The 21,861-nt window shown below is 43.1% G+C and overlaps 1 protein-coding gene across 2 annotated transcripts in view; it reads right to left on the reverse strand.

Moving 5' to 3' along the window:
• LOC146822636 (uncharacterized) overlaps positions 1–21,861 on the reverse strand; it is a 356,417-nt gene that overhangs the window by 36,996 nt on the left and 297,560 nt on the right. For both annotated transcript variants that reach the window (XM_085606820.1, XM_085606819.1), the window contains one exon: positions 6,094–6,223. In XM_085606820.1, coding sequence (XP_085462946.1) covers positions 6,094–6,223 — 130 coding nt within the window. The remainder of the gene's footprint in view (positions 1–6,093; positions 6,224–21,861) is intronic.

The following is a 21,861-nucleotide window of genomic DNA, read 5'->3' on the forward strand; positions in this document are numbered from 1 at the left end:
ATTGTGATGGGAGGGTGCAGACATGAAAAAAGGGTGACACAACAGCTACACTAAATAAAAGGTGCAAATTGAATGATCATGTTGGGAATGTACACTGAGAGACAGGATAAAAGGGCACATCAACAACAGCAGGTGTTGTTGATGAGCACTTCCCCTCGCCTGTTGACTTGCTTGTCCCATGTACACTGCCTGTTGATGTTACCTGCAGTTCTGTGTATTTGTTTACACGGGTGTAACATTCAAGTATGGTCTTAGTGATTATGGGCAGGTTGGTGACTGTTATCGATATGCTCTGTTACCTTCCATATAATCACTCAAATTGTATTATCATGTGCCCTTTTAGAGGTATTTTGGAGCGATGATTCCACTGTGTCCTCTTTTCACACATACTGACTGGCTGATGTGTGTGCTTGCTCCTATGGTCGGACTGGGAGATAATATTCCCTCTGGTTTAACTGAACTGAGTCTGAGGGGCTGAAGCAGGATTTCTCCATGTTTTCCTTTGATTCCTTGCAGCTTTGTATTTTATATTAACAGTATTATCATGACTTTAAGAAATCTTTAATTTATCACCTACAAATTGTATTTCCATTTAATTTGGTAACCTAGTTGCTTTGTGAGCATGCTCACACTGCGTGTATGTGTGTGTGCATGTACATATGTAGGTATGTATGGGTTTGAGTGAACATAGTGTAAATTAGATTTTTATTGAGGTATCATAGAGTCAAGAGTGTCTGCATCCTTTTAAGGTCTAGAGTGTGCTGTGTGGTGTGAGACTTATATTACAGTGGGTTTAGAGCCCACCCACTGGTTACCATTTGTTGTTTTTATTGTCACTCTCATTTGCATGTTTATTATTCATTAGTTTTGTGTGCTTATTGTCCTTTTCTTGGCTTTGTACTTCCCTTAGAGCATGGCTGCAGTACTATGTCCTTCCACAGCTTGCATTTTCAGGTGCTACATTTTTCTTTTTGTTTAAGCACTTAAGAGAGTGCACGTGTTTTCCCACTGTCTTACTCTGCCGCACTCCATGTTTCTCAGTCTCACCCATGTCCTTCTCCTCCACTCCACTGTTTTGCCTTTCCACCATGTGCTTTCTCCCCACCAGTTCCATGTTACTTTCTTTCACCGGTTTGATGCCCTCACTTGCAACCAAATTGTGTTATTTCTGCTCCCCTGTACCCCGTGTTGCTTCTTCTACTTACCTGCACCCCTGTGTTTCTTCCCCCCACCTACTTTAGAAACCTGCCCCCCAACGTGGCCTCCATGTTGCTCTGCTCTATATCCTCCTTGTCACTTCAGTCCGCCCATTGCCCCAACCTGCTTTTATAAAAGATATGCTTTTGCACTTCATTTTTGTTTTCTGTTACCGATCTAACTTGGACTAGTAACAAGTAAGAAAAAAAAGTTTCCATGTCATTTTGTAGGCATGCGCATACGTGGTGTGCACACCTGCAAAATGACAGCTGGCTGTGTTAAAGCTTTTTAAAAGAAAATTATTTTGCCATGCAACTGGAATGCTGTGCCACTTGCTAAAAAACATTGGCAAAGCAAAAAGGTCCCAAAGGCAGGACGTATTGGCATGACAAATGCTTGTTTGGTGTTGCCTTGGAAGAGCATTTTATTCCTTGCTCTTACTTGTGTATTGCATTTTGATCTGCATTTCTTTGACAGTTTTGGTCTATTTCCAGACTAAAAATGTCATGTGTGTCCACTAAGGCCGAAATATGGTACAAAGTGAGCGTCCATTCAGTAATGCATTCTGACATGTATATTTGGGTGTATTGTTGGGAAGCAATTGTCAGGACGTTGTCATGGTTTTGGGATCTGCATTTGTACTTGAGAAAGATTGTGTTTGCTCAGGGTATCAAGTATGCTTTTGCTCTTATGATGCTACTTGATGAAGTTTATCCTCATCAGTTTCTGGGTCATAACGTTGCTAGACTGGGTTTATTGAAACTTGGATGGTCCAAATTTCCTTAAATTGAATGCCTCGAAGAATAAAAAATATACATTCAAGTCCAATACCCCTGGTCTCAAACAGTGACTCACAACCATTGCATCACTACAGCCACTACCTTCTTTTCATACTCTACAAGGAGTCAAGGTTTTACCTGTGCTGGAAACACATACCATAATTTAGTGAAACCCAGCAACTATTACCTACATATATTGTTAAACAACATTACTCTTCTTAATACCAAAGTGAATATAACGTTTGGGTGGGTTTCGTATTTAAAAGCAGACTCAGTCACTGTACCTCCCACTTACCTGAAAGCTAATCAGGTACCAACTAAGAATCAAAAGGCACCTGTCTGAATTATATATAACCCCAACAACCTTAAGTAATTATTTCCCGATGTCTCTACATGTATGTAACATTAGAATCAGATCTAGTTAAGAGGTTCCTACTGCACAAAGGTTTTAATTCGAAAGATAAGCTCCAGCCCTCACTTTGATTCTTCAGTCCTACGGAGAGTCCCATGAACACTACTTTCCTCCAAATGTGGCTGACATTTTCTAGCAATCAGTCTACAAATTTTGAGCATTTTCCTGCTTCCAGCTCTATCACCTGAACATCTTCAAACTTAACATAAAAGCTCAATACTCGATTTCAGTGTTTCATGGTCTACAGGTTTGGTTAGTGAACTGCCAGAAGTGAACACCAGGATTCTGACAGTAAGCTGGGTGGCTGGCTGGCGGAAGAGGAACAGAGGTATGCAAGGGAAAATGAGGGTGAGCTGAGGGGGTGAAGAACTGAAGGAACAAAATGGGGAGATATGGCGAGATTGTTGGGTTCTTGGCTGAGGGACCATAAAGAGAGAATGCCAAAGAGCAGAATTAGGGGGATACAGGAAACAAGGGAGAAGAGCTGTCTATGGTAAGTGGAGAAACAATTCTAAAGATATGAAAAATAGAGAAGAGCTAGGTCATGAAATGAGGACCCTGGGATGGACAAGAGGAAAGCAGACTGACCTTTTCCTCTAGTCCATCCCGGGATTCTCATTTCAATGTCAAAGAGTTCATCGGAAAAACAGATCGAATGGATAAGAAGAGGAAAAGGAAGAAGAGCTGAAAAAACAAGAAGAACTGAAGAGAGATAAATGCTGTGTGAAAACTGGCTCTGGGTGGATAGTGGACAAATTGGGGATTAAGGGAAAAGGTGGGAGAAGGACTGAGGTGAGCACTAATAAAGTGCAGCGGAATTCCCGAGGTGATTGGAAGGTATTCAAGTGATCAACATAAGAAGAATGAAGGAATGAGCCATTCGTGCTTGAATTCGAACTGAGGAGCTGCACTTGTCAGAAGCAAGGTTGGGTTGCTGAAGTGAAATGAAGGAGGGAAATGTCTGAAGGGAGGAAGATGAGGGGAACAGAAAGGCTAAGGAAAAGCGAGAGGGATGTAGGCTGGTGGTAAGAGGATGAGGGAGAGGAAGGGCTGAAGGCAGATGTGTAAATGGAAGAAGAATGGGCATGTGCAGAGACAGCCTTGAGAGAGATAGGAAGTACTGAGATACTGAGAAAGAAGAGAGCGCTAGGGCTGGGGTGAAGAATAGGAGATACTGGGCAGAATGATGGACTGTGGAGGACAGGTATTGTATATAACGGAGATGAAGGGGAACTAGGTGACTTGGTGCCTATGACAATGCCAGCCATGCAGTCGAGGACTTATATTACATATCATTAAAATGACAATTTAAAAGGATGATGGAACAGCCCCCATCCTTAAAAAACAGTTGGGGCCCAGTGTGAATGTCGAATGAAGGATATGGCACAACAAATTACCAGGTGTCGGTATGATTGGGCTCTGCTGGCAGCAATGAACTTTCGATAATAACCTAGACCCAAGCACATGTTATTCATAATTATTTTTTCACCTGAATATTTCATAAAGAGGTTTACGTGGCAATATTTCATAACTATGAACATTTTTGTGAGTGTGTTGATGCTTTTTAATCCAATAATCCAAGAGGTATTTCATTGGCATCACTTTCTCTTTTATCACCTGTCACGAAACTCTTTCTAGGTTTGACCCATTGTTATCACTTGCCATCAGGAGCTCAGAGATTGTGTGATATCACTTCATATGATGAAATAGAAAATGTTCGAAAATGTTGTTTTGGTATTGGGAATTCTAATATATTTCTAGAAGATGGCCGTTTACCTTCTCAGATACTCTGGGGCATATTTATGAGAGGTTCGCGTCACGTTCGCACCATGCAAAGTGGTACCTCTAAGTCAGAATTATGAAACCACGCAAAGCCACTTTGCGTGGCTTTGAACGGTTTCAAAAATCTGGAGTTAAACAACACAATGCAAATCGCTTTGTTGCCTTGCTCTGTGCAAGGGAGGCGTTCCATGGGCCTTGCGGTGGGTGTTCTCAGGCAACTCCCATGTTTTTTTACACATTACCAGATTTATAAGGACTTGTAAACCTAGGAATGTGCCAAAATCTTAAACTCAAGGGGAAAGGACAGGAATGTGCTGTACTGGATAAATACAACACATTCCTGCTCTTTTCCTGTGACGCAGGGCAGCGAATAAAGATGACTTGCTGCTCTGCACTACTAATTTGAGAAATATGCCCTTTAGTGTTTCAAGATGCTAATCAACATTTCGTCCTGAGTAGCAAAGACCTGCATTGTGACCTGTCTTGTTCTTTGTTGGTTAAGATGAGCCTGCAAGATGTGTCTTATTTCAGGGTGACACTATACAAAAACCGCAAAATGAAAAAATAAACAATTATATGTGTCTCTCCCTTGTTTTGCAGATAAGAAGGGACCCACTTGCAATTCACAACTCTAAGGGCCAGATGTATGACCGTTTTTGCAGTCGGCCCGTTTGCGAACACAAAAAAGGGTCCTGGCGTGTACAAATGCTATTTTGTGAGTCGGTGACTTGCAAAATAGCGTTTGCGACTCTCGCTATCAGGAAGGGGCATCCCTTCCTAATAGCGAGCCACAACAGGATGTACCATTTTTTGTGACCGCATTTGCGGTCGCAAAACAGCCGCAGTTTACCACCTACTTTAAGTAGGTGATAAACCACTCGAAAACTGAAAAGAATTCCCAGGGGACCCCTTTCCCTTTGTGAGTGTGTGCGAAAACATTTTTTAAGAGCAGGCAGTGGTCCCAGGGACCACTGCCTGCTCTTAAAAAATTAAACAGAAACGTTTTATTTTCATTTTTTAAATGTAGCCCAGCCGCATTTTAAAAAACTGTTTTTTTTTTAAAAAGCTGTTCGAGACATGGTGGTGTGCTGACCCCAGCAGGCCACCAAGCCTGTGATTGCTGGCCATTGCAAATGGGGTCGCAAATATCACCTTCCTCATGAATATTATTGAGGCAGGCAATTTGCGACCCCATTAGGAATCGCTAACAGTGTCTGAGACACTGTTTTAAAGTGCATTTTGCGAGTCGCAAAGCGACGCAATTTGCAAGTCACTAAACGTAAGGGTCGTACATCTGGCCCTAACTTTTTGAATTTTAAGTTAATTTGCATGATGCTAAACATATTTTGAATTTTTTCTCTATGGTGCTTAGGTGCAAAGTTACAAGTGCTGAATAAGAGATATACAAAGATGTATATAGTTCAAGCGCATGCATCCACCTGCACTCACACAGAAGGAAAGAAAAAAGTGAAAGAGGCGAAAATTCACTTGAGGGAAAGCCTTACAGAAAAATAAAGTATTTTACAATATGCCTTATGGTTAATCCTCTCAATGTTCCATTTATAAACGTTTGAAAAACATTTGTGTTCTTGTGGGAGGAAGAAACATACATTACATACAAACTCCATTTGTTTTACATTAAATTATCAATGCTAGGTGAAGTAAAATCTGGAACTGCAAAAAATATGTGCATTTTGCAATCTTTCAAAAAATTGATTATTTCTTATGGTATAATCTGATGCTTGATATATCCTGCGAAGTGGGCGATTGAGCTGATAAGGGTGATCAGAGAAATGCAAGTGTGCAGTGAAACTTTTTTTCTTTATTATTGTAAGAATGTATCATGTTCTGTTTGTCTCAATGCTTTTCTTCCTATATCCTGTTCACCCAAGTGAATAACAAGGTTTTCCTGTTGGTACTAACCTGAGGACACCGCTTCATACGGTGGAGGCACTTCTAGCTGCGTGTAGGAAGGTGCTGGGGGCAAAGTTCCAGAAGGTTCTCCAATAGAAGCGTCATCCTGCACACCATACCAGTTACTCCATACAGGTGCCTGAAAAAATATAATCATTTTAAAGGGACCATGACATCTGTCCGAATAAAGGTCAAACTGATGTACAGTTTCTTAAAATAAAGTTAGAAACGCAAAATATAAAGCACCAAAAATATATACATTTCACACACATGATAGTAAGTAGTTGACATTTTTAAAGGCATGCATCAATGACATAAAAGAAAAGCAGAAAGTGCATGGCCGAGCACGTGTCAGAAAAAAGGTCATGAAAAAAAGATGCTCAGCGTTGTTTGTTATTTTCACGTCGAGCTTGCAGGCTGATCCTAGTAATAAAACATTTCTGAATTGTCTGCATTCAGAAATCATCACTATCAAAATCCTTCGGAAACCACTGAACGCGAGTTGTAAATGTGGAGTGCTCGGGGCTGAGGATGTAAGACGCGCAGAGATGACTGTGTGCTTGTTCTTGCGTGGGAAGCCCCACGGGGCCAATAGAGGCAAGAGAAACTGAAAGGAGAAGGCTTGGAGGTCATCATGTCATACATTGAGAAGTAGGGCATGCTATTTTGGGCGCTCTCCCAGTCTGCTCTTCCTTTCCTCCATGGCACCCCCGGTGGAATTGCAGGTTGGCTTTCAACTAATCATAGACAAAACCTCACAGAACTGTAATTTAAAATGAGAACGCCAAGCCTGTGGCTATAATTACACCAGGGTGTAGGGAAGAATTCTGCAATATATCACCCTGTGCTCTTTTTTAAAATGTGCATGATATTATTTCGTACTGAGAGGCGCTGAACAAATGAATTGAAATTTTAATCCATTATCATCAGAATCTACAATTGGAGAGATTTTGGGATAGCTCCAGTGACGCTGCGCGTCATGGCCGCCACAGAACTGGAAGCGTTTTGTTTGGTTGCAGAGAATTGAAACTGAGCAAAACAACTCAAGCAGACACACATATTCAATATTCTACTGAAATGAAAGCAGATCGTCTTTGACCTTGTCAATAGAGTAGGACAGAGGATTAAAGCCTGTTTGGGAACCATACACTATCCGCTGTAACACATTTGAATCTAGGTGCTGCCAGGGAAGATCTACAGAGGAAGAATCGGGTTTTACCCAGGAAAGACTCTGACATTTTATAGGTACACCATAACAGTATTTGGCCGAGTGAATATACAAGAATCCACATCAAGGCATAGAATGAGATGCAGAGGTAGTTAATCAAAAAGGCGGGGAATTTGCTGAAGAGATGAAACTGAGAACACCATCTGCTGAGTCTGCTATTATGATTACCCAGGATATGATTATAACATTTCATGAATTACATTTTGGGTTACACGGGTATTGGTAAAAAACAGCTGTGAGGAACAATCAAGGTTTAAGAGTAGTTCAATGTGATATACACAAATATGGTAAAAGAATCGAATTTTATCACCTATACCTCAAAAGCAAATCATAACTGTAGTAACCCCAACCTTAACTCTAACATATTAACTCGTACCCCATCCCTTACCTTTACCCTAACGTCAACTCCTACCCTAACCCTTACACATTCCCTGACTCTAACCCTAACCCATTCTTGAATGTAACCTAAACCTAACCTGTAACCGTTCACTATCCCTTGCTCTAACCTTTCACCTTTGCACTTACTCTAATCCCACCCTCACCATAGTGCTAAACCTATACCAACTTTCGCCCTTAACCTGACCTTTGGCATAACTATAACAGTAACTCCTATCCTAACCCCACCCATAACTCTAATCCTAACTCTTAAAATTAACCCTATTTGTGGTGTAGATAATCAGTTAAGATGGCAGATGTTGGCTTCTAGACCTGTTATCCCCTGTCAAGCATCCTTCACCATCCTGCTTCCTGTGACAGAAAAGACAATTGGAGACAAAGTCAGCAATCACCTTGAGAGCGGATGGAGCCATTTGCTGTTACTTAGGCTGGTCAGATTCCACATCACAGGGACATGCAGTGGCGTAAACCTATACCAACTTTCGCCCTTAACCTGACCTTTGGCATAACTATAACAGTAACTCCTATCCAAACCCCACCCATAACTCTAATCCTAACTCTTAAAATTAATCCTATTTGTGGTGTAGATAATCAGTTAAGATGGCAGATGTGGCTTCTAGACCTGTTATGCCCTGACAAACATCCTTCACCATCCTGCTTCCTGTGACAGAAAATACAATTGGAGACAAAGTCAGCAATCACCTTGAGAGCGGATGGAGCCATTTCCTGTTACTTAGGTTGGCCAGATTCCACATCACAGGGACATGCAGTGGAGTAACAAAGGCCCCCGGAGCCCCCGCGGTGCAGGGAGGGGGTGAGCTCCAGGGGCCTCACTCAGCACAGTGCCCTGGCCTGAGAGCTCCTGAGTGTGGTCGGAGGAGGGCCCCTCCATGTACTTTGCAGGAGAGCCCCCTCAAGTTTCGTTACACCACCGGAGACATGTGGTGAGTAGATCCCTGCGACCTATCAACTGCTGCAGCTGGTGGCAAGATTGTGGCCCAGTGAATCAGAAGCTGGACTTCACATGGTCGTTGACTGTGCCTGGACTGACAATGGGTATGGGATGGTACATATCGTGAAGACCGAGAGCTGGCTCCAGCCCTGATCAGGGGAGTTCTGCTGCCACTTCCTCCTATGGGGACGCCTTGGGGTATAAAGCCTGCACACATATCTCAAAAAGAGGGTGTCAAGGGAATCCCAGTGATGGGCAGTGATGCCCAGCATGTAGGCCTTGTGAGTTACTCTGGGCAGTTTCCTGGGCTGCTTCCAGCACTACCTTAAGCAAAAGACACACAATTGATGGACAGAATGAAGAGCAAATATAAATATTCACCCCCAGTCAAGAGATCTGGGTTAAATTCATCATTCTTTGCTCACCATGCCACCCCAGTTTTGACCTGGCCATATACAAATCAGTTTTGACCCTGTGCCTCATGGAAAGAGTCCAACCCGAACTGCCAAGCCAGGTCCTCCCTGGGCGGGAAACAAGCATCCTACGACTGGTTTCGGGGTTTCACCACTCATCAGCCAGGCTAGCTTGAATTCAGTGGCACAGTTAGCCCGGGCCCACATCTGGGTATATCCTGTGCACTTAAGGCGAGAAAGCAAAAGACACACAGTTGTTGTACGGAATGCAGAGCAAATCTAAACATTCACGCCCAGTCAAAAGATCTGCGTTAAATCCATAATTTGTTTGCTCACTATGCCACCCCAGTTTAGACCTGGCCATAGGTAAATCAGTCTTGACCCTGTGCCTCGTGGAAACAGTCCAGCCCAAACTGCCAAGCCAGGTCCTCCCTGGACTGGAAACAAGCATCCTAGGACTGTTTTCGGGGTTTCACCCCTCATCAGCCAGGATAGCTTGAATTGAGTGGCACTGTGAGCCCGGGACCCACGTCTGGGCATACCCGGCACACTTAGGGTGAGAAAGCAAAAGACACACAATTGATGGATGGAATGCAGAGCAAATCAAATCATTCACCCCCAGTCAAGAGATCTGGGTTAAATCCATCATTCTTTTGCTCACCATGCCGCCCCAGTTTAGACCTGGCCATATGCAAATCAAACTTGACTCTGTGCCTCATGGAAACAGTCCAGCCCAAACTGCCAAGCCAGGTCCTCCCTGGACCGGAAACAAGCATCCTAGGACCGGTTTCGGGGTTCCAGCACTACCTTGGTTCTTCACACCTGAAGAAGAATTTCAGATGAGAATACTTAAAGGCTCCCTTAACCTGTCTCTTGCTACAAACTGCGGGGCCAGTGGGAGAAAAAGGCCATATCCCACCAGAACCTTAGGGAGCATCCAAGAATTGGCACTCTCAGCTGCTCATGCTCTGTCCCTCTTTCGTGGATCAACAGCTTACTGTAAATCAAAATGGGTCAGGAGAGGCTCTGGCCCAGAACACTTACTGACTTTCAGAAGGAGGGTGAGAGCACACTACCTCACATCCCAGCACTCACACTCAATCTACCCCAATGCATCATGGCAAATGCAGTGCATGATAACACTTACTTCAGTAGCAGTCTTTAATTTTTCACCCTTGTGGGTGCAGCCTGTGCTGTGTAACTCTAGACACATGTTTCTGGATACATTCCTTCATCAGTAGAGAGCAACAAGTCATTCTGGGAGTACTGGAAATGCTACTCAAAGTCTTCTCACGTCTCTGTACCACTCACTGGGCGCAGATGCATCAACACACTGTCATCAGCTCAGTAGCTCAAAGGAGCCTTTACAAACAGAATGAGGGTGGGAGCACACTGCCTCACATTCCAGCACGCAATCTTCCCCAATGCATCATGGTAAATTCACGGAATGATAACACTTACTTCAGTAGTAGTCTTTAATTTTTCACCCTTGGTGGTGAAGTCTGTGCTGGGTAACACGCGTTTCTGAATTAATTCCTTAATCAGTAGAGAGCAACACGTTGTTGCTGACTTTGTGAACATGATTATCCTCCAAAACGGAGAGGCTAGTGTAGGGAGTCAAGTGCACCAGGAGGCTCAGTTGTACAATGCATTAACAGTTATACAATCAGAACTGATTCCAGTGCATCAATACATCATCAGAGAAGGCCTCCGTTGGGTGCCATTGGGATCAATGTATGCTGGAGGCTGGCAGACTTATCTGGATCTCACATTGCTGGGGCCCAGGATTCACCCACACTTCTAATGGTGGCTCGGTGTTTCAGATTGAATTGAATTGAGTTTGATTTATAAAGCGGGACTGCAACCTGAAAGATATACTGTCGCTAACTAAAAAGTCTCAGGTGATATGAATTCAAACAGCTGAGAAGGACCTATGCTGTGAGCAGAGATGTCTTCACAGCATTTTTAAAAGGAAATATATCAGGGATAAACCTCACAGAGTGAGGTAGATTGTTCCAGGAGTAAAAAGACACGGCCCCCTACTGTGGATTTCTTGAACTTAGGTACACTTAAAAGATTGGACATGGCTGAGTGCAGGGATTCCTAGGCCATTTAGCGATTGATTTTCCAGTGAAGAAAACGAGGGCCTCCTCTATGCACTGCCCTGTGGACAATACAGAGAGATTTAAAAAGAACTCTTTTTGGCACAGAGAGCCAGTGCAGGTTATCCAATAGAGGCAATTCAGCAGTTAAGTAGGTGCCCCAAAAATAAGACATTACAGTAGTCAAGTCAACTCATGATGAAACTCTGCAACACCAACAAGCGAATATGACCTGGGAGAAATGTAAGAATTGTATGAATTATCTGCATTAAGAAAAAGCCAGATGAAGAGAGCTCATTCTCATCCAGCTCGATAGATCTGCCATCTCTTACCCTATGCTGCCTGACATGAGAGTACATCAGGTCAGAGATTCTTACCAAATTGTCATGCCCCGCTGCCATTAACTGGTGGGCCAGGAAATTATCATTCTTGCTCACAAACAGCAAATTATAGAGACAGAGAGCTAAATCTTGAATATTAAAGACACATGTAAAACCCTACAGCATAATTTCTCAAACTGTGGGTCGCGAACCAATGGTGGCTCGTGAACAATAAATTACGATGCTTTTACATTTTGTATTCATCTTCAGATTTGCGTTGCTTCAAAGATAAAGGTCAAATGTCAGGCTATGTCTTCCGACAGATTGCTGCTAATTCTTTTAACATGGGGATTGGTGTTTACTTTTCTTTCTCTGACTGCAAAGTGAGAGGAGTTTTTAAAGTGAATTATGCAGTCTTAATTTGTAAAAATATAAGTGTGGGGCCCTTGTCAGAAAGCTACTGCAACTGGGCAGCTTGCACTACTAATTTCCCCCACCAGTGCTGCCAAGACAATTAAAAGTGACTATTCAGAGTATTCCAGGCTCCCAAAGCTATAAGAATGACTTTTGCTGCAGCTATTAGTCATTTTGAAGTATACTGAATTATTAAACAGATATTGTTTTGCTTATCTTTAAATTAAACATACTGTGCCGGTGTTAACAATTAAGTGCCGGTGCCGAGCACTGGAAACCACTGGCTCAAATTAAGCACTGAAACTATGTGACAATCTTGCTGTGGAATAGGAAAGGAAAGGCTGTTGGATGTCATTTTTTGTCAAAAAAGTGTATGTCTGTCCAAATATATAAATTACTGGAAAACTACTGTCTGTAAATGACAGTACCCTCCAGCATAATACTTTAGTAATATATTTCTGGCAGTGTGCTTCAAAATGCACCTCCAGCTATATACTACACCCTTACCACTCTCTTGCTGAATACATTTGCTACACTTTGTGTGGGGCTAGGATTTTTCACAATGCCTATGACTTCAATGATGTAACACTGATGTCAGGATATGCACACTGAAAATTGTTCCAGAACCACTGGTGCAAAGGTGTTGAACAAAGTCCCTAAATCCGGTTTTAAAACCAACCGTGCAATATTCCCAAGCAAGACTTCCAGTGAACTACGCTGCTGTTTTTGATACTTTAAAAAGCCACTTCAAAAGAGAATGTGCTCACTATACTTGATCATACACAATCATCCCACTTCTGTATGAGTTTCACGTGTAAACTGAGGCTTAAGTATGTGGTTTAACAGCCAGCCCTACTGACACTGGATTCTGGGGCATCAGGTGCATTGGCATTGGCTCTGGGCAACTCACTTACTCTCTTGTACTTAAAATAAAGAAACATTATATCTTGTCTAGTGACGTTAAGATTTTCATCATCAAAAATTCCCATTTATGGCCAAGTCACTCACTCAAAGCCCAATGTGGGTAATCATTTAATTATGGAAAGCATTTAATTATAGAAAAAATACGGATTTGTATGTTTTGGGCCATGCAAATAAATATGCCTGCGTCACTGAACCATGAAATTATGGACCATGTAATTGTTAGCAGATAAGCAATGTTACCGTAAAAAGTGTGATGGAGTTGGGAATGTCTATTCCCAAAGTTCATATCCTGATCACACAGGCAGAAATCCTGGTAGCACCACAGTCAGATAAGTGAGTAAGCAAAAACTAGTATGCAAAAATCGAGGGCTTAGATGACATTGACCAGATTATGGAACACAAGCCGCTGTTACTCTGTGGTGGATGCATAGGGATTGCCACTGTACTTGCTGCAAATTAGAAAGTCGTATTTCAGAAACGAGTACCTTATTCTGCGGCAAGGACCATGATTCTGTAGCTAGGTAGCATTATAAATAAATCAATCTGTATTTGTAGAGTGTGGATTATCACCTGTGAGGGTATCCAGGCGCTGGGTTTAGTTTAAAAGCCAGGTCTTGAGTCTGTTCCTGAAGTCCAGTGATGTTAGGAGGTGAAGAGGGAGGGTGTTCCAGGACTCGGTGGTGAGGGCGGAGAAGGAGTGGCCACTGATATGTGTACGGCAGATGCACGGTGTCTGCGAGGGTGAAGCAGAGGTTTCTGAATGGGTGGTGGAAGTTCAGGCGATGGTTCGTGTATGCTGGGCCTTTGTCGTGTATGGCTTTGTAGGCGTGTGCCAGTAGTTTGAATTGGCATCTTTTCTGGATGGGAGTCAGTGGAGAATCTTCGGTGTCGGGTTTTGTGGGTCTGTTTGGGCAGTTTGAGTATCAATCTGGTCACTACATTCTGTATTGTCTTGAGCCTTCTCATGAGTTTGGTGGTGGTTCCAGCGTACAGTGCGTGGCCGTTGTCTGGAGCCTTCTCATGAGTTTGGTGGTAGCTCCTGCATACAGTGAGTTGCCATAGACCAGGCGGCTGCTGATTAGGGCTTGTGTGACTGTGTTTCTCGTGCTTGTGGGGAGCAATTTGAATATTCTCCGGAGCATGCACAGAGTGTGGAAGCACATGGAGGCGACTGGTTTGGTATGTTGTTTCATGGTGAATGTGCGGTCCAGGATGATGCTGAGGTTGCCAGCCTGGTTCTTAGGTGTGGAGGTGGGTCCATGATCAGCGGGCCACCAGGTGTCGTTCCAGAGGTAGGTGTGGTTTTGTTTTCCTTGGTGTTTTTCTTATTGAGCGCAACCTCTTGACCCCTCAGCCGCCTCCCTTTTCCGGCTCTACAGCCTGGGCGCCTGGGAGCTGATTTTCCCTACCAACATATCATGTTTAATGGTTACACTGCTGCCCATGTAGCCCTGAGTGTTTTGCCTTTGACGACCCGAGATAGATCGGCGTTTGCCAGCCTTCCTTCCGCCTGATCTTGTGTCCGCCTTCCCCATCCAGTCCTGCTCCATGGGTTGATGTCCCTGTTGTTTTTCCGATTGAATTTTTTACTTATCTGCAAAGCCGCCATTTTGTTGCGAAGTTGCTGGGGTCCATAACTTGGGTCCTTGTGCCCCCCCCCCCCATCTCGGACACGTTACATGTCCAAGAGGATCAGGCGCAGGGAATGAGTCCGACTCTGGATGTATGTGTTTGCTGTTCCCCAGCCTGGTTTGTTGACTCTCACACTGACTTTTTGGTTTCCCTTAAGTTCTTTCTCACTTGCCGGTTGGCCTGACCTTCTCCCCATTCCAACTCCCCCTCTACCTTCTATGCCCCATAGGTCTTGTGTCTACGTTTTGTGATGCTCCAATTAACTCATGTTACTGTGTAACACTGTTTTTATTCCTATGTTATGCTATGCTCCAGTAACTGTTGTTATCATGTAACTTGCTAATCCTCATGTAAAGCGCTCTGATACCTACCGGTCTTGCCACCGCTATATAAAACTCTTCAAATAAATAAATAAAGATCAGCACCTCGGTCTTGTCAGTGTTGAGTTTCATCCAGGATGCGACGTTCTTCATGCAGTTGGAGAAGTTGGTTTTTGTGAAAGCGGGGTCTGTTGAGAGTGAGAGGATGAGCTGGGTGTCGTCAGCATAGGATATGATGTTGGTAACATGGGTTCTGAATTATGCTGCCTAGAGGCTTCGTGTAGATGTTGAAGAGGGTGGGGCTGAGGGATGAACCTTGAGTGATGCCGCAGATGGTACTTGTGGGTTCATTGGTGAAGGGAGGTGGGCAGATTCTCTGCATACATTTGGAGAGGAATGATGCAATCCATCTGAGTGCATCTCACTTGATCTCGATCTGGTGCAGTCTTTTGATGAGTGTGTGGTGGGATACTGTGTCGAAGGCCACGGACAGGGTGAGAAGGATCAGAGCCACCAATTCTCCTGTCGAGTAGGGTGCCGATGTCTTCTGTGGCAGCGATCAGGGCATTCTCTGTGCTGTGGTTGGCACAGAAACTGGATTGGGAGGTGTCTAGCTGGTTGTTTCTTTCCAGGTGTGCGGTGGGCTGTCACTGATTGCCTTCTCCAGGGCTTTGGTAGAAAATGGGAGCAGCAAGGTGGGCAGTAATTTTAGAGTTTTTGGGGGGCTTCGGAGGGTTTCTTGAGGAGAGGTCTGACTTCTGCATGTTTCCTTATGGCGGGAAAGGTGGTTGTGGGGATCGATATGTTAATGATGGTGGTGAGTTGGTGGCTGATCTCATTGCTTCCTTTGTTGTAGAGGCGGTGGGGGCAGGGGGCAGTGGGTACTCCAGAGTGGATTGAGTTCATGACAGCTGTGGTGTTCAGTATGGTGGCTGTTCCCATGCGGTGAGATGTTGGTCTGGGGAGGTTTCTGTTGGAGTGAGTAAGCAGAGGAGGGTCAGTGGGTTGGGGCTCGAAGTTCCTGTAGATGGTGGAGATCTTGTGGAAGTGATTCGCTAGAGTGTTGAAGATTTATTGTGAGGGAGGGATACTGTTCTCAGTGGTTATTGGGCAGGAGAACTCTCTGACGATTGTAACAAGTTCCTTGGTGTGGTTGTCACTAGCCTTGATGCAGCCTGCAACAGTGTCCTTTTTCGCGTCTTTGAGTCGTTGGTGGTACTTGCTGAAGGCTGACTTGAAGGTGGCCCGGTCTGTATCATCTCTGCTGGTGCACCATCTTCTCTCCAGCTGTTTGCAGCTGCTTTTCATGGTGCTGAGTTCCGATGTGTACCAGCTGGCTCATTTGGTTGATCTGCAGGTTTTGGCTGGTGTGATGGGGATGACTCGGTCAGCGGCGTTGGTAATCCAGGTGTTGAAGTTCTTGACTGCTTGCTCCAGGTTGGTTGTGCCATTGGTCTGGGTGCTGTTGCGGTTGTCTATCTATTGGGTCTGTGTCACTTGCTTCAGCTGTGGAAGGAGGTGCTGAAAGGGTGGGAGGTGGAGCGAGATGATCCTGTGATGGTGTAGTGGATGATGAAGTGGTCGGTCCAGATGAGTTCTATGGTATGGCTGCATTTGACTCTGTTGCTGGACGTGAAGATAGGGTCCAGTGTGTGTCCTGCTCTGTGTGTGGGGCCTGTAACCAACTGGGTGAGGCCAATATTGTCTACTCAGTCCATGAGATTGGCGGATTTGTGTCTGTGGAGTGATACAGGTGGAAGTTGAGGTCTCCAAGAAAGAAGTAGTACTTGGATTCGATGGTGAGTAGGGCGATGAAGTCTATTATGGCATCGCAGAGGCTGGTGCATGGTCCTGGGGGTCTGTAGGCGAGAGTGTCTTTGATTTTTGTTTTGTCAACATTGTGGAGTTGGAAACTAAGATGTTCCATGATCGGTGTGGTGTCGTCTTTGGAGGTGGTGCAGTGGATTGATTCTTTGAGGATGATGGTGATGGTGCCTTCGTGCTTGTTGATGCGGTCCCAGTGTATCAACTTGTAGCCTTTGAGCACTGTGGTGGCGATGTTGGGGGTGGAGGAGTGGTTGATCCAGGTCTCTGTGATAAACGTTAAATCGGGGGTGAGGGTGAAGATGATGTGGCAGACTTCAGTAGTGTATTTGCAGAGTGATCTGGCATTGATCAGGAGTCATTGGAGTGGTTCTGGGATGCTCTCTGTTGGAGGTGTGGGAGTGGCATTGGTTTCTGTGAGAGGCAGTAGTGGCAGGTGAGCGGTCCTTCTGTGAAACGAGGAGATGTGAGGCAGCAGTTGTGTCAGCGTCCGGGGTCCAGGGCTCGCACTCGCAGATCGACAGAGGAGTATCTGTGTGTCCCGGTGGGCCAGGATTTCTGGTGCTGGGGACAGTGCAGGTGCAGACGGGCGCAGATAGGTTTTCCATTGGTGCGCTGGCAGAATGGGTGCTCTGCAGCCTCCATTAGGTAGGCTCGGGAAGGGGTGCAGGGGAGGCGGCTGGCAGGAAGCAGGTTGCGGGATAACAAGAGAAACACGGGGTGGTAAAATAGAGAAGGTAAAATGGCAGGTTGTAAATCTAACTAAAGCACTAGAAGTGCAAATTATGCAATAAGTATCACATTTGCTATATTGGCATCCCCATCACACACACATTCATACCACACCAACACACAACTGACCTTAAGGTTACAGTACTAGACCCTACAACTATCACAAGCTCTCATCCTTGTGATGTTTTGGTGCAACTTTACCTGTTTACTACAACTTTTAAGAATTTTCATAAATGTTTGCCTACTTTCTTCGTCCATTAGTTGTGCAGCTGTGCGATGCATTGTGGTTGTGTTGTATGCCAATGAATAAGGCCGGGGATTTGGAAGCAGTTTTCTACAGTTCTTCTCCCTTAGTCCTCTCCCAGACCCAACCCATTTGGTAATCCAAGGAGAGAACCCCACTGATAGAAAGACACTGATCTAATGACTATAAAACTAATTAAAAAAAGGGCACTGACAAAGAAGAATGTGTATTAGCAATGAGGATGCAATGGATAGCTCTGCACGGTATATGGGACTATAAGGAGGGAAAACCTATTTGAGAGAGAGAAAGAGAAGTGAAACTAAGAAAGAACATGTAAACATGAGATACATTATTGTTAGACAAAAGTAGCAGTATGTTACTGCAAAAAGAGTATATAGAAAACAAGAGGAGCCGAATGTAGGGGTTATTTGACATAATGACAGAGGACACGTAGGCAAATTGTTAGAAAGGGACAGAGGTATATAGAATTGAAAGAACAAAAAACATGTTCAGTGTTTTGGCAAGGCAAGGGTGAGTGTGTTTTTAAAGGAACGTATGTTATGCAACTGCATTCTTTCCCTTGAGAGCGGCTAATGTTTTCTTTTTGTGTCAGTGTGGAAAATTCCAGAAAACACCCACAAAATTAAAAAAAATTGATGCGATGGTTTCAAACAGAATGTCAGGGCGCATGAATACCAGGAAAAGCATCTGAAATTAAGTGGTACTCTATCATGAAATATGATGAAAGCATGGCTACTTATCACTATAAATAGAGGCAGCATAGCATTAGTCTGTCACAAATGATTTTGTCGGGCGATGGAAGTGATACTACCGACTCAAGTGTTCAGCAATAGTTCAATAAAACATTGTGTTTTTGTCGTATGAAGAGTATTTAATACGTTTATTGTGCCCACAGTACGGCAAAGGAAAACCAGTAAAGGAAAGTCCATATTTGTATGTTCGAATCTAGTGTAGTTAGACTTGTTTAAAGTTCTTTAAATTTAAACTTAAAGCATAAAGGGAGGAGCATTTAAAAAATGCAGAGATTTGAAATGGTTGTTCATCTTTTCATGTTTGCAGAGTATTTTGAAGAGGAGAGCACTTCCCTTCTTTGCTCTGTGTTTTCTAGCATGTAGTACAGGAAACCAGATTTTCAAATGTCTTTTATGTTACTAAAAAAACTCACATCCTGGAATACACAATATACTGAGGTGAGCAGTGCGAAATAATGTATTTTAGGGCAACCATGTATTCCAAAACACTCGACAGGCTCTAAAGTTGAAACATAAAAGTAACATTTTAAATTCGGAAATTAGTACAATAGACATAGCCTTAAAACAATCAAAAGCATCAATTTAAATACACCTAGAAAATATTCCTTTGTCACCCTGATCAGTCAAGGACTTTTATAGTGAGCTTAGATTAGGTGTTAACTTCCAGAACCATGAACGCCTAGATTGGAGGCAGTACAAATTCATGTGTGGAAATGGGCATATTTATCTGGTGTGCATGATTGACACTATAGGTTTCAATATCCATAAGCAATGAGAGTGAGTCAAAATTTGCGACCGACCTCATTAATATTCACACTGTAGGTCTGATTGTGACCCACTCTGAATCTGAATTTTCTGAAGCAACATATTTGTACTGAAGTAACCTAATTGTACACAGGTGGGTTCAGAAAATGATCTACTGGTCGCAAAATATTGGTTGCAAATTACGACCAGTATTTTGCCAGCAGTAAACAGGCCATCTGGCCCACATACTACATAAAAAAAAGCTCACTCTGTTAAAGCACATATAATGCTTTATTTCATCAATCCATTGTAGAAACAAATAACTGTTTTTTAATTGATTTTCAAGGCAACACGTATTTTATGTTGCTTTTGCCAATACTCGAGTGCGAGCATTCAGCCTATTGGCTTTGCAAATGCTTGTTTTGTTAAGGAATATATTTTTTTCCATTTAATGAACTCTAATACCCTATACCTATTTTAAAAAATTTAGTTGTTAACGTCATGTTCAAAAGCATAGCCAACTTCTATATTTTGAATCTTTTTAAAAATATAACTTTCAAAGTGCAATTTCTGAATAGAAATCCGACATTCTGATTAACAGAATCAGGAAATATAGAACTATATTTTACAAAAGAGTACTCACAAAAGAAGAAATTCTACCTTTATTGTGAAATTGATCCATTTGTAATATTATGGTTATGGTTCAACTGTGGATATTGATGGATCTGTCAACCTGCAAAACTCCTGGATTAGTCTGGTTTATGTTTTATTGGTTGCGGAACCATGCAGCCACCGTTTTGGTGTCTGTCTAGTGTTTTTTCAGATGTATGATGGAGCAGCAGCTATTAAAAACTGCCTGCCACATGTCGCAACAGTGGGTGCTCCAGAGGGGTGTCGAAGGAGTACCAAGGCCAGCCCATCTTCCTCCGTCCGCACCTAGACCATGATCAGCGGGCAGGAATGCTGCACTCTGGGGATCCAGAACAAGGGTGAGTCAGTTCGATGCTACAGTCCTTAGCTACTGTGCAAATTATATAATTTTCAGTGTTTCTTAAATGATTCCTGTAAACAAGTATTTCTATCACTGGACTTCTTTACTCCTTATTCTAAGCATGTGCTGGGCTGCTTAACTCCTCTTTACAACTTTTTATTAGCCCACTGTAATAAGTTAGTTGACAGACCTTACTTCTCATTTTTCTGAAGACTTTGCCCAGCCATTTGATTACCGTTCATTCCGCAATTAAAAAAACAGCATTACATGCATAATCCAGCTGTGAAATATGACCTTAAGCAGATGTGCCTTATTGAGACATGGCTGAAAGAGGATTGATAAACCATAATTAAAGACCTGGGGCTCGATTCTCAAAGGCAATCTGAGACAAAAGTCGACTTTTGGGCTTTCACAGAGGTCATTTGCAAGTCGTATCTTTAGGTCCGCAGTCGGGCCTGAATCTCTGGCTTTGGCCGTACTCTCAGCACCCGGGCCGTACTCTCCGGCTCGGGCTGAATGAAGTGTAATCAATAGGCCAGAATGCAATTTTTACAAAAAGGAACATTAGGAACGTGTGATAAATGGTAGAGGAGGTCATGGAAATCAGTTTGGGCAGGGAAAAGGGTGTGGCCAGACACTACATCATATACCAGAAAAGTTTGATCCCTTGCTTTATGGTACATGTAGTCTACAATTTGAGCTCCCCTCAGTGTTGACTGTGGGGACCAGTTAAGATCCTTTTTGGGGTTGATGCCAACACTGCATGGACTGCATGTACTCTTTCTACCAGAAGGTTCAGATTCTAAATGTGCTCATTGCAGCGCGTATTAATTCCTGCAGCGCTATCTATCTCGATTTACCAGCATAGGCTCTACACCAGCTACAGTTAGTGCATAATTCTTCAGCCAGCTTGGCACTAAATCTCAAGAGATTTGATTCTTTTTCACCTGCATTGGGCTCTCTACATTGACTTCTGAAAAAGCAGAGAGTTATATTCAATTCTCTGTCTGGCGCATTAAGTTATTTTTTATCTTTGCCCTACTCCACTAACCAGTGGTCCTTTCTCTATGAAGAAATCTGCTGTTTTGGGTCTTTTCTGATGATAATATCTATGTTCTGTCAAGTCTCCATAGGAGGAAGATACTTTTCTGTAGCAGTGGCCATGGATTTCAATACTGAGGTTCAGAAAGGCTCTAAAGACCTGTCTCTTTTCTGTTTCTCATTCTTAAAGTATGGTACAGCTTTTTGCTCTTTTTGGTGTTAAGACTGGTTAGGCTATTGATACCTTTTGCGCTTTACAAATAACCTGATAATTAAAAGCATGAGTCCCTGTAAAAATGTGTATATTTATGACATTGCACATACCTCTAAGATGTAAACATGCACAAATTTGCTCAAGCGAAAGACTGAAGTAAATGCACTTCATAGTAGAAATGGGGAAAGAACGCCCATATTTGTTGGGGGCAAAGGGGAAATAGTCTCTTGAGGAGGAAAAATGTTTTCTATATATAAGAGAAAAACTTTACACATGTTAATGCACACTTTCATGGCATTTATAAATGGGGAATTTCTACCAAGGGAAAACTCTGCGTAAGTACATGTAATCCACTTGAGTACTAGAAGCATCCCTTGTAAATCCCTTTAAAAAAAATAAATCTGTTCTAAACAACCCAAGCAATCCTATGAGAATAGAATTTGAAGCTAATACCAACGGATCCCTTTTTCCCATGTTATATAATTATTTCATGGTATGAGAATGAAGATAGAC

This window comes from Triturus cristatus, chromosome 5_2 (genome assembly GCF_964204655.1).
Source record: "Triturus cristatus chromosome 5_2, aTriCri1.1, whole genome shotgun sequence".
NCBI classification, from domain to species: Eukaryota; Metazoa; Chordata; class Amphibia; order Caudata; family Salamandridae; genus Triturus; species Triturus cristatus.